Source organism: Somniosus microcephalus, chromosome 21, assembly GCF_052327205.1.
Source record: "Somniosus microcephalus isolate GS21.2 chromosome 21, FLI_Smic_1.0, whole genome shotgun sequence".
Lineage (NCBI taxonomy): Eukaryota > Metazoa > Chordata > Chondrichthyes > Squaliformes > Somniosidae > Somniosus > Somniosus microcephalus.
In genome coordinates, this window is record NC_141007.1 from 67,254,240 (window position 1) to 67,272,134 (window position 17,895).

Sequence of the window (17,895 nt, forward strand, 5' to 3'; positions counted from 1 at the left end):
AGATATGGAAAAAGTAAACGCCATACTCAAAATGCCCCAACCCACTGACAAAAAAGGAGTGCTACGCATCATGGGGATGATAAACTTCATTGGAAAGTTCATTCCTAACTTGTCAGCCAAGACAGCCTGTCTGCGAGACCTGCTACGTAAAACAAATGAGTTCGCATGGACAGAAAGACATGAACAAGAGTGGATAAACCTCAAAACAGTGCTGACAACCACACCTGTACTCACCTTCTTTGACCCAACAAAAAGAATCAAAGTGTCAACGGATGCATCAAAAGATGGCCTAGGTGCGGTCTTGCTACAAGCAGAGGGTGAAAATTAGAAGCCTGTTGCCTATGCCTCCAGGTCTATGACTGATACTGAGTGTTGATACGCCCAGATTGAAAAGGAATGTCTAGGCTTGGTAGTTGGACTAGAAAAGTTTCATGGCTACATATATGGACTTCCCACCTTCACAGTTGAGACAGACCACAGCCCACTGGTTGCCATCATTAAAAAAAATCTGAATGAGATGTCTCCAAGGATTCAATGACTCATGATGAAGCTGCAAAGATATGACTTTGAACTGATCTACACACCAGGCAAATACATAGTATTAGCAGATGCACTATCCCGAGCACCCACAATGAGTCATGTGAGCTTTACTGAAGAAGACGTGGAAGTTCATGTGAGTATGGTCACTGCTGCGCTGCCCGTGTCAGACACAAAATCAAAGCAAATAGCAGAAGAAACAGTAAAAGATACAGTATTACAAACAGTAATAGAGAACATTCATCATGGTTGGCCAAAAGGTTCCTGTCCAAAATATTTTCACATAAGGTCAGAATTGAGTGTCGCAAGTGGACTATTACTAAAACAGAACAGAATAGTCATTCCACAGGCTCTACGTCAAGACATGCTCAAAAGGATTCATGAGGGACACCTCGGAATTGAAAAATGCAAAAGGAGAGCAAGAGACACTGTTTATTGGCCTGGCATAAATAAGGACATTGAGAACATAATAGGCAAATGTGAGACATGTCAGAAACACCAAAACAAACAAGCAAAGGAACCAATGATAGTAGCTGACATACCAACAGCACTATGGCAAAAGGTTGGTATGGACCTTTTTCATTTAAATGGTAAAGACTATCTAATAGTGATTGACTACTATTCTAACTATCCTGAGATGGCGCTGCTCTCAAGCACCACAGCAAGCAGTGTCATAATGCATGTGAAATCCATCTTCGCCAGACATGGAATTCCCAGGATTGCCGTTAGCGACAATGGTCCGTGCTTCAACTGTAAGGAGTGGCAACAGTTTGCAGCACATTATGACTTTCAACACATCACATCCAGTCCTTTGTATGCTCAGTCGAATGGTAAGGCAGAGAAAGGTGTTCAAGTTCTCAAGCAGCTACTGAAGAAAGCGACAGAAAGCAAGTCTGATCCTTATCTCGCCCTGCTGAGCTACCGAGCCTCACCTTTAGACTCTGGTTCTTCACCTGCTGAACTCCTAATGGGTCGCAAGTTGCGTACCATGCTACCCTGCTGTGCAAAAGAAAAGCAGAGTAAGGAACTGAGACAGAGACTTCAACTGTTAAAGCTGAAACAGAAATCATACAAGTCATACAAAACTCTGAAACCATTGACAAGGGATGATGTCAGGATTGAGGATCCAGATGCATGGAACAGGAAAGCTACAGTTCTTGAGGAAGTAGGACCAAGGTCATACACTGTTAGAACTGAGGAAGGACAGATTCTCAGGAGGAACCGCCGTTCCCTCCTAAAAACACAAGAGACTATCGAAGAGCAAATCGATGACAATGCCGCAACTGAATCTTGTCACTCACCACCAGAACAATCTAACACAAATACACATACAGGCTCTCATGAAAACACATCAGACTTACCTGTGCTGAGAAGATCCACACGTGAAGTAAAAAAGCCTGATAGACTTAATCTTTGAGTACAAAGAAAACTACATTGAAAATGTATTGACTGTTGAAGATGTTTATGTTGTTATTGATTGATATTGATTGATACTGATTTTGTTTAACCTCAAAGAAAGGGGGATGTAATGATCAGTAACCTGTCATTCTGGAATGGTACACTAGGTGGTGCTGTATGTATATAAGAGTGGGCTACCCATGATGCACTAGGCTACCCACAAGGCAGCAGTCAAGATGGAGGCCTCTACAGATACTGTACCTAGTCCACATGTGCTTAATAAAGTGTCTAGCAAAAGCTAGCTGTTCATAATAAGAATGTCTAGTTATTAATGAACATAACACTCCCAGCGTGTCAATCACAGATAAGGCCATCTCTGACCACGTCAATGTATTGCTCTCCACCCATATCCCCCTCCCCCCACCCACCCCACCACCAACCCTGCTACTTTCTGTGTCTGCCCCTGCAAAAAACTCTCTCCCAACTCTCTTACAACTGCACTTACGAAATCCCAACTGTCCAGTCTTTGGCCCTCCATTCACCACAACATTTCTGCAGCTACCGATCTGATCACCATCACCTATGATGCCCTAGTCCCTATTAAAATAATTACTCTCTCACCCTGGCCAGTTGCCCTGGTACAGCCCTCATCTTCGCTCCCTTAAGTCCAAGGGACGCAGACTTGAACGGATATGGCGGACAACTGGTTTAGCCATTCACTGCCCGATCTGGCTGGACCACATAAAGCACTATCGGGCCCTGCTCTTGTCTGCCAAAATTGTTCACTATTCCAGGATCATTCTGGAATGCAAAGATAATCCCCGGCTTCTATTCTCCACTGCTAACCATCTTCTTAAACCCCTCTCCCCTGTCTTCTCCACCCTCACCTCCAACAAATGTGAGGAGCTCATGGACTTCTTTGTCTCTAAGATTGTGACCATCCGTTCAGCTGCCTCTGCCACTTCCCTTCTTTACCTTAGTCCACCAGGCCAAACTTCCTCTGAGGTTCCCCCCTGCCCTAGCTGTGAACTCACATCTTTCTCCAGTTTCTCTCCAATATCCCCTCATGACCTCTTCGAGCTCATCGTGTTCATGAGGCCCACTTCCTGCTCCCTCGACCCTATTCACACCAAACTGCTGACCACCCAACTTCCTTTTCTGGCTCCCATGTTAGCTGATATTGTTAATGGTTCTCTCTCCTCGGGTACTCTCCCCCTCTCCCTCAAATCTGCCGTCATCACCTCTCCCCTCAAAAAACCAACCTTTGACCTCTCCGTCCTTGCAAACTACAGCCCCATCTCCAACCTCCTTTTCCTCTCCAAAGTCCTTGAACATGTTGTCACCTCCCACATCCGTGCCCATCTTTCCTGCAACTCCATGTTTGAATCCCTCCAATCAGGTTTCTGCCCTTGCCACAGTACCGAAACGGCTCTCATCAAAGTCACTGTGACAAAGGTAAACTATCCCTCCTCGTCCTTCTCAACCTGTCTGCAGCCTTTGACATGGTTGACCACTCCATCCTCCTCCAACACCTCCCCACTGTCATCCAGCTGGGTGGGATTGTACTCGCCTGGTTCCATTCTTATCATCATTACCTCTGGTGTCCCCCAAGGATCTATCCTTGGCCCCCTCCTATTTTTCATCTACATGCTGCCTCTTGATGACATCATCCGAAAACACAGCGTCAGTTTCCACATGTACGCTGGCGACACACAGCTCTACCTCACCACCACTTCTCTCGACCCCTCCACGCTCGTTAAATTGTCAGACTGCTTGCCCGACATCCAATTCTGGATGAGCAGAAATTTTCTCCAATTAAATATCAGGAAGACCAAAGCCATTGTTTTCGGTCCCCACCACAAACTCCGTTCCCTAGCCACTGACTCCATCCCTCTCCCTAACATCTGTCTGAGGCTGAACCAGACTGTTCTCAATCTTGGTGTCATATTTGACCCTGAAATGAGCTTCCGACCACATATCTGCGGCATAACTAAGACCGCCTATTTTCACCTCCACAGCATCGCCCATCTCCGCCCTTGCCTCAGCTCTTCTGCTGCTGAAACCCTCATCCATGCCTTTGTTACCTCTAGACTTGGCTATTTCAATGCGCTCCTGGCTGGCCTCCCATGTTCTACCCTACATAAACTTGAGGTCGTCCAAAACTTGGTTGCCCGTGTCCTAACTCGCACCAAGTCCCGTTCACACATCACTCCTGTGCTCGCTGACGTACATTGGCTCCTGGTTAAGCAACGCCTCGATTTTAAAATTCTCATCCTTGTTTTCAAATCCCTCTATGGCCTCGCCCCTCCGTCACTGTGATCTCCTCCAGCCGCACAACCTCCCCCCCGCCGAGATATCCGCTCTCCTCTAATTCTGCCCTTATCCCTGATTTTAATCCGTGCCTTCAGCTGCCGAGGCCCTGAGCTCTGGAATTCCCTCCCTAAACCTCTCCGCCTCTCTACCTCTCTTTCCTCCTTTAAGACGCTCCTTAAAACCTACCTCTTTGACCAAGCTTTTGGTCACCTGCCCTAATTTATCCTTATGTGGCTCGGTGTCAAATTTTTTGTCTTTTAATACTCCTGTGAAGCACCTTGGGATGTTTTACTACATTAAAGGTGCTATATAAATACAGGCTGTTGTTGTATAGCGCCTTTAACATAGTCAAACATCCCAAGGCGATTCACAGGAGTGTTAGCAAACAAAATGTGACACCGAGCCGCCTAAGGAGATATTCGGACAGGTGACCAAAAGCTTGGTCAAAGAGATAGGTTTTAAGGAGCGTCTTAAAGGAGGAGAGAGAGGTAGCGAGGCTTAGGTCCTAGGCAGCTGAACGCACGGCTGCTAATGGTGGAGCGGTTAGAACCGAGGATGCCGAAGAGGCCAGGAATGTGCCGGTGTTGGAAGAGTGGAGGGTATGCGTGGGAACATATAGTGGAAGGAGATCACTGAGGTCGAATGGGGAGCGGCTATGGAGGGGTTTGATAGCACGGACTAGGATCTCAAAGCCAATTCATTGGGGCATGGGGAACCAGTGCAACTTGAGAAGGAATGGAGAGTAAGCGATGTATGAGCCTTTGTGCGGGCGAGTATGTGGGCCACAGTGCTCCGGGTGAGTTGTAATTGGTGGGGTGGAACAGAGAAGGCTGGCTAGGATGGAGTTATTGTACCTTAGGGACCTGGTGATTTAATCCAGTCCAGCCGTTGGAGGCAGGGCATCCTTTTTATAAATGTCATGTACAATTCTAACTGAAATCAATCTGAACAGTCTCCATAAAGACCTCCCAAAATCATATACAGTTTATCTCACAACAATTGATTGACCTGTATTTAGCATAGATCAGAAGGCATCTACCAGGTTGCGTGTAATGGTTTCCCAAATGAGTAGAAGCCAGCCATGACTACATCTGTGTAGGGCAGCACGGTGGCATAGTGGTTAGCACTGTTGCCTCACAGCGCCAGAGACCCGGGTTCGAATCCGGCCTCGGGCGACTGTCTGTGTGGAGTTTGCACATTCTCCCCGTGTTTGCGTGGGTTTCCTCCGGGTGCTCCGGTTTCCTCCCACAGTCCAAAGATGTGCGGGTTAGGTTGATTGGCTATGATAAATTGACCCTTAGTGTTAGGGGGATTAAATACGTGGGGTTACAGGGATAGGGTGGGATATGTGTTGGTGTAGGGGTTACGGGGATCGGGTGGGATATGTGTCGGTGCAGGCTCGATGGGCCGAAATGGCCTCTATCTGCACTGCGGGGTTTCTGTGATTCTGTATGGCAGACTGCAGTACCATTTCTCCACGATATCACTGATGGGAGATAGCAGCACCAACTGGGTATTGGACTCCTCCGTGTTACCCATATCACCGTCCCCTGTTGTACACAAGGAAGCGAGCTACCGCTCAATACAATGCTGCCCCTGTACTATCCTCTATTTGAACAGAAGTTTGTTGTGGTCTTTATCCCGTACCATACAGCAGGGATACCCACCATTCTGGACTTATTCACTGTATCAGCTGCTCCCTTATCAACAACCACCACTGCTGTCCCTTCCGCACCTGGGCTCTGGGCCTTACCCTGTCCTTTGTCAACACCAACAGTTAACTTCTCCCTCAGTGTATGCATCTATGCTGGTGCCTGTTCCTAGTGGAGTTTGTGACAATTGGTGTCATGGGGACTTGTGCCCTTTGGGGGCGGCTGCCTGGAATCTGCTTGCTCTGAGAGATGGCACATTATGAGTACATAAGCACACTTGCCTATTTGGGCACTGTGTTGTCATGACATGCACTATTATATATTTGTCCACAAGCAGTGCGATCTTATTGAAGATTCTGAGGGGGATTGACAGGGCCGATGCTGAGAGGCTGTTTCCCCTGACTGGAGAGTCTAGAACTAGGGGTCATAGTCTCAGGATAAGGGGTCAGCCATTTAGGACTGAGATGAGGAACATTTTCTGCACTTAGAGGGTTGTGAATCTTTGGAATTCTCTACCCCAAGGGCTGTGGATGCTCCGTTGTTGAGTATATTCAAGGCTGAAATCGATAGATTTTTGGATTCTAAGGGAATCAAGAGATATGGAGATTGGGCGGGAAAGTGGAGTTGAGGTCGAAGATCAGCCATGATCTTATTGAATGGCGGAGAGGCTCGAGGAGCCGTATGGCCTACTCCTGTTCTTATTTCTTATATACGGATATGCTGTTATGCAAATGACAGACAATGTGGTTAATACAGTACTTGCCAGCGGTTTTGCATGCGCCTGACATTTTGAGTGACATGTTGCTATGTTTGGTGCCGCCTCAGCATATTTAACAGCTGTCCTCATCCACCAAGCCACTCATTACCAACACAGGGTAACCTACACACGCAGGGTCCAATCAGTAAGTCAGGCGTTTGTCAATTGAGCAGTTATCCACACAAATTGTGCACTTTGCAGCTAGATTCACAAACTTTCTGATATTGTAGCTTGTTAACAGTTTGTGAAGCATTAAAGGTTCATTACGGCAGGTGCTCTTGACTGACTGCTCATTTTTCATTATTATTAAATCAATTGTTCTCCCGGAAAGCTTCACATTTCAAACCCGGGTGTTCCAACGACTTTGCTCGGGTTTTGTTAATTACCATGACAACCATAATTCTTCCTGCCTTTTGGTAGGGTTGGGGTGGGAATGGGGAACTGTTTGGGCCAAAGGTTTCTTGCGAATTTCTATATTTAAATAGGGTTGGTCCTCTTAAGGTGTTTGTTATAACTTCTGAAATCTGATATTATCACGCTTTGAAAACACTCCAAGCCCAGCGTCACTGTTACTCAATGTTACATACCTCTGTCAGTTCCAAGGAAAAACAATCTATCACAAGAGTGAATGGAGGGTGCTTCCGCTACGGATTATGGAAGATACATTAAGGCATTCATAAGTCAAGAAACACCTGGATATCAATGAATGCTTCTTACGCACTGTCCCCTTCTATTTATATCAACATTAGGTGTCAGCCGTGGCTCAGTGGGTAGCACTCTCTCACCTTCTGAGTCAGAATGTCATGGGTTCATGTCCCACTCTGGAGACTTGAGCACAAAATCAAGGCTGGTCACGTCTACGCTGTGTACTGGGCCTTCTCTCCAGCTGTATTTATTCTCCTGCTGTCACCACTCAGGTCTTCAGGCAGAAGTGCCAAGTGGATGATCCATATCGGCCTCCTCCTGAGGTCCCCACCATCACAGAAGCCAGTCTTCAGCCAATTTGATTCACTCCACATGATATCAAGAAACAGCTGAGCGCACTGGATACAGCAAAGGCTATGGGCCCTGACAACATCCCGGCTGTCATGCTGAAGACTTGTGCTCCAGAACTAGCCGCACCTCTAGCCAAGCTGTTCCAGTACAGCTACAACACTGGCATCTATCCGACAATGTGGAAAACTGCCCAGGTACATCCTGTCCACAAAACCTCATTATAGCCTTGGTCCAAACATGGACAAAGGAGCAGCATTCCAGAGGTGAGGTGAGAGTGACTGCCCTTGACATCAAGGCAGTATTTGACCGAGTGTGGCATCAGGAGCCCTAGTAAGTCAATGGGAATCAGGAGGAAAACTCTCCACTGGCTGGAGTCATACCTAGCACAAAGAAAGATGGTTACGGTTGTTGGAGGTCGATCATCACAGCCCAGGACATCGCTGCAAGAGTTCCTCAGGGCAGTGTCATAGGCCCAACCACCTTCAGCTGCTTCATCAGTGACCTTCCCTCCATCATAGGGTCAGAAGTGCGGATGTTTGCTGATGTTTCCACAGTGTTCAGTTCCATTCACAACTCCTCAGATAACGAAGCAGTCTGTGCCCGCATGCAGCAAGACCTGGACAATATTCAAGCTTGAGATGGTAAATGACAAGTAACATTCACGCCACACAAGTGCCAGGCAATGACCATCTCCAACAAGAGAGAGTCTAACCACCGCCCCTTGACAATCAACGGCATTACCATCACCGAATCCCCCACCATCAACATCCTGGGGGTCACCATTGACCAGAAACTTAACTGGTCCAGCCACATAAATACTATGGCTACAAGAGCAGGTCAGAGGCTAGCGATCATAACATGATCGAGTTCAATATGGCGTTTGAAAGGGAGAAATGCGAAACAGCTACTAAGATTCTAGATTTGGGTAAGGCCGACTTCAATGGGATGAGGCAGAGACTGCCCACAGTAAACTGGGCAAATCTGTTAATGGGTAAAATGACAGAAGATCAGTGGGAGATGTTCAAAAAAGAATTTAAGGTGATACAGAACCAGTTTATACCCCTGAGGGGCAAGAGCTATACTTGCCAAAAAAAGCCATGGGTGACTAAAGAGGTAAGAGACAGCATAAAACTAAAAGAAAAAGCATACAAAAATGCAAAAAATAGCACAGATCTTGGTGAATGGGAAAGATATAAAGAACAGCAAAGGGTCACAAAACAGATAGTAAGAGCTACAAAAAGGGATTATGATAAGAAACTTGCAAGGGATATCAAAATCATTACGAAGAATTTTTACAATTACATTATTAAAAGAGGGTAGTCAGGAGCAATGTTGGCCCCTTAAAAACTGAACGTGGTGATACTGTCCATGACAATGGGGAATTGGCGGACATGTTGAATAATTACTTTGTGTCAGTATTTACAGTAGAAGAGAATAGCATGCCGGAAATCCCAAGGAAACTAATATTGAATCGGGGGCAGGGACTCAATAAAATTAACGCAAGTAAAATAACAGTAATGAAGAAAATAATGGCACTGAAGAGTGACAAATCCCCAGGGCCAGATGGTTTCCATCCTAGGGTTTTAAAGGAAGTAGGTGAGCACATTGCAGGTGCCCTAACTATAATCTTCCAAAGTTCTCTCGATTCAGGAACCGTTCCTGTAGATTGGAAAATTGTGTATGTCACTCCGCTATTTAAGAATGGCGAGAGAGGGAAACCAGGGAATTATAGACCAGTTAGCCTAACATCTGTTGTCGGGAAATTGCTGGACTCTATAATTAAGGATAGGGTGACTGAACACCTCGAATTTTCAGTTGATCAGAGAGAGCTTCGCATTTCAAACCCGGGTGTTCCAACGACTTTGCTCGGGTTTTGTTAATTACCATGACAACCATAATTCTTCCTGTCTTTTGGTAGGGTTGGGGTGGGAATGGGGAACTGTTTGGGCCAAAGGTTTCTTGTGAATTTCTATACTTAAATAGGGTTGGTCCGCTTAAGGTATTTGTTATAACTTCTGAGATCTGATATTATCACGCTATGAAAACACTCCAAGCCCAGCGTCACTGTTGCTGAATGTTACATACCTCTGTCATTTTCAATGAAAAACAACCTATCATGATAATCAATGCTGCAAATTATGAAAGATACATTAAAGCATTCATAAATCTTGAATCACTGAAATATTAAAGATTGCTCTTAACACACTGTCCCCATGACTACCTTCTATTTATATCATTATTAGGTGTCAGCCGTGTCTCAGAGGGTAGGACATTTGCCCTCTGAATCAGGAAGTTTGTGGACTCCTGTCCCACTCCAGAGACTTGAGCACAATAACTAGGCTGACACTCCAGCGCAGCACTGAGGGAGTGCTGCACTGTCAGAGGTGCCATCTGTCGGATGAGATGATAAACCGAGGCCCCGTCTGCTCTCTCAGGTGGACATAAAAGATCCCGCGGCACAATTCGAAGAACAGGGGCGTTCTCCTGGTGTCCTGCAACATTTCTCCCTCAACCAACACCACTGAAAGGGTTTCATTGGGCATTTATTTCATTGCTGTAAGTGGGATCTTGCTGTGTGCAAATTGGCTGCTGAGCTACTCTACATTACAACAACTTCTAAAGTACTTCCCGTGCAAGCAGATAGATTATGAAAGGGAAGATAGATTATGAAAGTAAATTAGCAAAAAATATAAAAACAGATAGTAAGAGTTTTTATAGTTATATAAAAAGAAAAAGGGTGGCTAAAGTAAATGTTGGTCCCTTAGAGGATGAGACCGGGAAATTAATGGTGGGAAATATGGAGATGGCAAAAACACTGAATGAATATTTTGTATCAGTCTTTACAGTAGAGGACACTAAGAATATCCCAACACTGGACAAACAGGGGGCTATAGGGGGGGAGGAGCTAAACACGATCAAAATCACTAAGGAAGTGGTACTCGGTAAAATAATGGGACTCAAGGAGGATAAATCACCTGGACCGGATGGCTTACATCCTAGGGTCTTGAGGGAAGTGGCGGTAGGGATTGTGGATGCATTGGTAATAATTTTCCAAAACTCCCTGGACTCGGCAAAGGTCCCGGCAGACTGGAAAACTGCTAATGTAACACCCTTATTTAAAAAGGGCAGTAGACAGAAGGCTGGAAACTATAGACCGGTTAGCCTAACATCTGTGGTAGGTAAAATTTTGGAGTCCATTATTAAGGAGACAGTAACAGGACATTTGGATAATCATAATTTAATAGGACAAAGTCAGCATGGTTTTATGAAGGGGAAGTCATGTTTGACAAATTTGCTGGAGTTCTTTGAGGAAGTAACATATAGGGTGGATAAAGGGGAACCAGTGGACGTAGTGTATTTAGACTTCCAAAAGGCATTTGACAAGGTGCCACGCAAAAGATTATTGCTTAAGATAAAAAATCACGGGATTGGGGGTAATATTCTGGCATGGATAGAGGATTGGCTATCTAACAGAAGGCAGAGAGTTGGGATAAATGGTTCATTCTCAGACTGGCAATCAGTAACTAGTGATGTTCTGCAGGGGTCAGTGCTGGGTCCCCAACTCTTTACAATCTATATTAACGATTTGGAGGAGGGGACCGAGTGTAACATATCAAAGTTTGCAGATGATACTAAGATGGGAGGGAAAGTAGTGAGTGAGGAGGACATAAAAAACCTGCAAGGGGACATAGACAGGCTAAGTAAGTGGGCAGAGATTTGGCAGATGGAATACAATACTGGAAAGCGTGAGGTTATGCACTTTGGCAGGAAAATCGTAGAGCAAGTTATTATCTTAATGGCAAGAAACTGGAAAGTACTGAAGTACAAAGGGATCTGGGGGTCCTGGTGCACGTAACTCAAAAGGTTAGTATGCAGGTGCAGCAAGTGATTAAGAAGGCCAATGGAATGTTGGCTTTCATTGCTAGGGGGATAGAATATAAAAATAGGGAGGTATTGCTTCAGTTGTACAAGGTATTGGTGAGACCGCACCTGGAATACTGCGTACAGTTTTGGTGTCCATACTTAAGAAAGGACATACTTGCTCTCGAGTCAGTACAAAGAAGGTTCACTCGGTTAATCCCGGGGATGAGGGGATGGACATATGAGGAGAGGTTGAGTAGATTGGGACTCTACTCATTGGAGTTCAGAAGAATGAGAGGCGATCTTATTAAAACCTATAAGATTGTGAAGGGGTTGGATCGGGTGGATGCGGGGAAGATGTTCCTGATGATGGGTGAAACTAGAACTAGGGGGCATAGTCTTAGAATAAGGGGCTGCTCTTTCAAAACTGAGATGAGGAGGAACTACTTCACTCAGAGGGTGGTAGGTCCATGGAATATGCTGCCCCAAAAAGCTGTAGAAGCTACATCATTACATAAATTTAAAACATAAATAGACAGTTTCCTAGAAGTAAAGGGAATTAAGGGTTACGGGGAGCGGGCAGGAATTTGGACATGAGTCTAGGTTCGGATCGGTCATGGCCCTGTGGGTAGCGGAGCGGGCCCAGGGGCCGTGTAGCCTGATCCTGCTCCTATTTCGTGTGTCTAATTCTGTTAGATTCAGGAGATGGTTCTGTGATAGTGGATTGGCGGTTAGGATCAGATCAGCCATGATCTTATTGAATGGCGGAGCAGGCTCGAGGGGCCGATTGGCCTACTCCTGTTCCTATTTCTTATGTTCTTATGTTCTTATATGTAACACCTGCCCCTATACCTCCCCCCTTCCCACTGTCCAGGGCCCCAAACACCCCTTCCAGGTGAAACAGCGATTTACTTGTACTTCTTGCAATCTAGTATACTGTATTCGCTGCTCACGATGTGGTCTCCTCTACATTGGGGAGACCAAACACAGATTGGGTGACCGCTTTGCGGAACACCTCCGTTCAGTCCGTAAGGGTGACCCCGAGCTTTCGGTCGCCTGTCATTTTAATTCACCACTCCATTCCCATTCGGACCTCACCGTCCTTGGCCTCTTGTATTGTTCCACGGAAGCTCAACGTAAACTCGAGGAACAGCACCTCATCTTCCGATTAGGCACTTTACAGCCTTCCGGACTCAATATCGAGTTCAACAATTTCAGATCATAACCTCGGCCCCTATTAATTTTTTACCTGTAATTTTTCCACTCCTTTCCCCCCCCCCCCTTTCCTTTTGTTTCTCTCTCCCACCTGGCAGCTATCTCTTGCCCTGCCAGTACACTTCACACCTAATCTCAGCCTATTACCATCTCGTCTGGCTTCGAATACCGTTTATTGTCTCTTCTATTTCTTTTGTATCTTTCACTTCTTTTGTCCGATCGCAGCCCTGCCTTCGACCTATTTTATTTTATTTTCAGTTTTGAAGAAGGGTTCGACCCGAAACGTCAGCTCAAATTTCTCTCCACGGATGTTGCCTGATCTGCTGAGTTTTTCCAGCATTTTCTGTTGTTATTTCTAAAGTGCTTCTTTGGCTGTAAAGCACTTTGGGATGAACAGTGCTATATAAATGCAAATCATTTCCTTCGTTACCACATTCATACAGTGATGTGCAACTTACTCATTGCAACATGAATCACATTTAAAGTCTTACCTGCAAAAATAAACTTTAAAGTGGAATTCACTTTGGTAGTTATCTTCACATGGACTCTTGCCTAAAGAAGCTTTGAATCAACAAAATTAAACTCTTAAAATGTAGAAAATTGCTTTGGAAAGACTTCATGCTTTTAACTGTCTCCCACTTCGCACCTTAAGGAATACATAACACCTTTGCTTACTGCACGTTGTGTTGCAGATACATCCTGTCGACAATTCCCACCACTGTTCCACTTGTCCCTCTGTCAGATGAAGAAGCTGATGCTGTGCTCCAGGCAGCAGACGTAGATGGAGATGGCAGAATTGACTTTAAAGGTACGATTTACAGCTTGCAAGCATTGCTATTGTTGCGAATATGACAAAATAAAAATGCTTCAAAGGAGTACCACGAGGAAGGCACGACAATTCAACAAGTGTAAGTAGTGCGGTGAGTAAATCAGCTACAAATCAGAGTGGATCAGGAGATTGGTCTCCGGTTGGGGTTGTCAACCCTCCAGGATTATCCTGGAGTCTCCAGGGATTCAAGATAAATGTCCTGGACACTGTTGTGAGCAACTGGGGTGAAAAATTATAGAGGCAGAAAAATATTGTGTTTTTCTTTTCATTTTCTTTGAATAGTTTTGTTTATTAGTTATAAAAATATTAGAGATGGGAATAAAGTGCTGCTTGACTGGGCAGGGCGATCGGAGGCAGGATTACAGGTGATGAAACCGTCAGAAATACGTCAAACCAGAGATGTTAATCCTATTCAAAACACCAGGTATTAGTAAACAGGATGTTACAGTGGTCCCTGCCCAAAATGTCAACTCCCCTGCTCTCTACCTCAATAGAGATTTAGGCTGGGTGAAAGACCAACGTGGCCAGGACTTTCAACGTTCCCAAGCACAATTTCCAAGCCCGCAATTTGTGCTTCAGCAATGAGTCATCATTTCGAAACCATCACATGCAAGCACTTCTGACTGTGCAGGAACACGTCTACAAACCTCGGCTGCTTTTTCTCTTGAGAGGGGCGGGAGCGGGGTGGGCTTAAGTATCGGCACCAGGAGATGATGTATAGCATGTCAGGATCACTGCCAATCACCAGAAGCATTACACAGCGACGCGCATCAAAGAAGAGTTCAAGCTCAGCAGCCTTTTCGTAAGTCACAGACCCGGAAAGGGGTTCGCGGTCTGGGGCTGAAAGTTTTTGTTACGTATCAAGTCCCGTGACTCCTTCACCTCAATAATCTGCGGATATATTGCTGACCGAGTTACGTTGCATGGAAATGTTAGACCTGTTAAATGTTGCCAGCATTACCTGTATTAGTATACGGTAGCATAGTGGTTATGTTACTGGAATAGTAATCCAGATGCCTGGACATAACGATCTGAAGAGATGAGTTCCAAATCCCATCACAGCAGCTGGTGAATTTAAATTCAGTTAATTAAATAAATATGGAATTGAAAAAGCTGGTATAAGTTATGGTGACCATGAAACTACTATACCGGATTGTTGTAAAAACCCACCTGGTTCACTAATGTCCTTTACCCAGACTGGCCTATATATGACTCCAAACCCACCGCAAGGTGGTTGACTCTTAACTGCCCTCTGAAAATGGCCTCTCCGCTGTCTAAGGCGGCTCACCACACCTTCTCAAGAGCAATTAGGGATGGCCAATAAATGCTGGCCTTGCCAGCGACGCCCACATCCCATGAAATAAATACAGGATATTTGATCACCTCGATCCTAATGTATCCTTCTTTGGCTCGGTCTCAATTTTTGTCTGATTATCGCTCCTGTGAAGCACCTTGGGAAGTTTTACTACATTAAAAGTGCTATATAAATGCAAGTTGTTGTTGGTTAGCTACTGTTGAGATCATTGGTACCTTATCCTCTGAACAGATTTGTAAAGCTGGAGTCAGTAATATAGCTGAGAATTAACTTCAATTATTCTTGCTTCAAAACATTCATCATTTAAGATTCCATTCGGTATGGTGCACATTTAGCCTCCCATCTGAAACCATCTGTGCAGGGAACCTCGAGGGGTAAATTGCGAGAATGGTTTATCCAGGCCTATTCACGTACCTGGTCTTGAAGGGGGCAAAGCAAAGTTGAGTCAAATATTGTACCTCTTTATATACGATTTTCTACTTCCTGCTACATGCAACACTATTGGGTGTTTTATGACCCCCAGTTCTTTGAACAGATTGCCAGATAGGGATGAGGGGCCTCAAATCTTTTCATACCGTACTGTTAATTCCTATCATTGCTTTTCCCGAGCCATCACTTTGTGGTACAAACCTTCGATGTATGTTCTATAGCAACCTATTGTATATTTTTATATTGCAGTATTTTCCTTCCTTATACTCCCCCAGCCTGCGATCTAAGGCCTGTGTTTTAAAAGCCTACGGCTGTGAAATTCAGCACCTTAGCATCGGCTGATAGGACAGGTTTTTGAGGAAAAATGGTGGCCGCCTCGCTTCCGGCAGGTCCCGCAGCGGCGGCCATTTTGGGTAGGTCGGCAGCACTGCTGTTGCCTGCGCTTGCTAGAGAAATTGTAATGAGGCAGATTGTGACGTCAATGAGTGTGCAATGCTGATTTGACGCATGACCTGCCATTTTTAAATCCCATCTCCCTCTGTAATTAACGGGAGAATGCCCATCTCCCTCTGTAATTAACGAGGGAATTCCCATCTCCCTCTGTAATTAACGGGGGAATTCCCATCTCCCTCTGTAATTAATGGGAGAATTCCCGTCTCCCTCTGTAATTAACGGGAGAATTCCCATCTCCCTCTGTAATTAACGGGGGAATTCCCATCTCCCTCTGTAATTAACGGGAGAATTCCCATCTCCCTCTGTAATTAACGGGGGAATTCCCGTCTCCCTCTGTAATTAACGGGAGAATTCCCATCTCCCTCTGTAATTAATGGGAGAATTCCCGTCTCCCTCTGTAATTAACGGGAGAATTCCCATCTCCCTCTGTAATTAATGGGAGAATTCCCGTCTCCCTCTGTAATTAACGGGGGAATTCCCGTCTCCCTCTGTAATTAACGGGAGAATTCCCATCTCCCTCTGTAATTAATGGGAGAATTCCCGTCTCCCTCTGTAATTAATGGGAGAATTCCCGTCTCCCTTCTGACCCAATGTTGAGAGTGCTACCACTGAGCCAGGGCTGATGACTAACTTGTGACCTGCTTGTTCCCTGAAGCACTCGACTGTTTGAGCCACTCGGCCACTCAGCTGATCAAATATCCTCAGCTGTTAGTGAATGAGAAGGAACAATTTAAATGGAGGAAACATAAGATTCCTAATCACGTCTTTTTTTATTTTGCAGAATTTGAAGCTATGGTTAAAGAAGAAAAGATGACAAGGAAAAAGTAAGAAACAAGAAATCAAGATTTCCAGAACTAGAGAGTGAAGCTGCTGTAGCCAATGAGCTTTGCATTTACTGGGGCGTTGTTAAGCTGCTGCACTCTTTTCATAACTCCTTTATCCCAGACACCTCTTTTAGGAAATAGGTAATAGCGACAATAATTAAGCTGACCAGATTCTGCATTAGTTGTAATAAATAAACTGGACATAACAGTTAGTGAGGGGGCTGGAGTGGCAGTTCAGTCCAGCAATGTGAATCCCTCTCTCACCCCTCTGGATACGCCCACCCAAAACACCCGCCTACTGTTAATGCTTGGACAGGAAATCCCACATACAAGTTCAAAGAAAATGATTGTGAGTTTTTTTTTTATTTCTTTAGTTCTAAAGTAGGACAACCTGGGACAGAAAGGACAAAACCTGGTCAGCCTAATCGAGTGGAGCAAAATGGGCCACTTGGGCTGAATTTTAGGAGTTCTTTGTCTTCCTGTAGGGTGTAAATGTCATTGGATCTGCTGATGGTGCAATGGATGGGCTGTGACAAGGTCCAGTCCTCAGAGCTGGGTGCCCAGTGCTGTGCTTTGCTGTGCGGTTACATCCGCGGGATACCTGTGGGCTCGTCTGTCAAACAGAGCTGCACGGGGGCTGATGGGGAGCTCGCAACCTCCTCAATCCCTCTCTCCCTCCCCACTGCTTTTGAATGAAACCACCCTGCACTGCCTTTCTGCAACCTCCACTATTTGTATCAATGATTTTTGAAAATGTCTCGATTGAATAAAACAGTTTTGTTTGCTACGAATGCCAAGTAGACTCTTAATTAGCGCAAAATAAATTTCTTTTAAGAAGCAATTTATGGAACCTCGCTTGGTCAGCTTCCCATTCCAAAGGAACAACTTCAACAATTGCAGCAATTGCAGCTCTTTCACTGTTCTGCCAACTCACTGACTGGATGCATTCTGAACTATATTAACTTAAAAAAACCGGTAAGAACATAAGAAATAGGAGCAGGAGTAGCCCATTAAGCCCTTCGAGTCTGCTCCGCCATTCAATAAGATCATGGCTGATCTTCTACCTCATCTCCACTTTCCCACCTGATTCCCATATCCCTTGATTTCCTTAATATCCAAAAATCTATCAATCTCTGTCTTGAATATACTCATCAACTGAGCATCCACAGCCCTCTGGGGTAAAGGATTCCAAAGATTCACAAACCTTCGAGTGAAGAAATTTCTCCTCATCTCAGTCCTAAATGTTCTACCCCTTATTCTGAGACTGTGACCCCTGGTTCTAGACCCCCCAGCCAGGGGAAACAACCTTCCAGCAC

The 17,895-nt window shown here is 45.1% G+C and overlaps 1 protein-coding gene across 4 annotated transcripts in view; it reads left to right on the plus strand.

Annotated features, from left to right (window-relative positions):
• Positions 1–17,366, plus strand: part of LOC147102902 (parvalbumin-like EF-hand-containing protein) — a 43,846-nt gene extending 26,480 nt beyond the window's left edge. For all 4 annotated transcript variants that reach the window (XM_085963829.1, XM_085963830.1, XM_085963831.1 and 1 more), the window contains 2 exons: positions 13,422–13,537; positions 16,537–17,366. In XM_085963829.1, the coding sequence (XP_085819955.1) occupies positions 13,422–13,537; positions 16,537–16,583 (163 nt within the window). In that variant the 3' untranslated portion in view covers positions 16,584–17,366. The remainder of the gene's footprint in view (positions 1–13,421; positions 13,538–16,536) is intronic.
• The last annotated feature ends 529 nt before the right edge of the window (positions 17,367–17,895 follow it).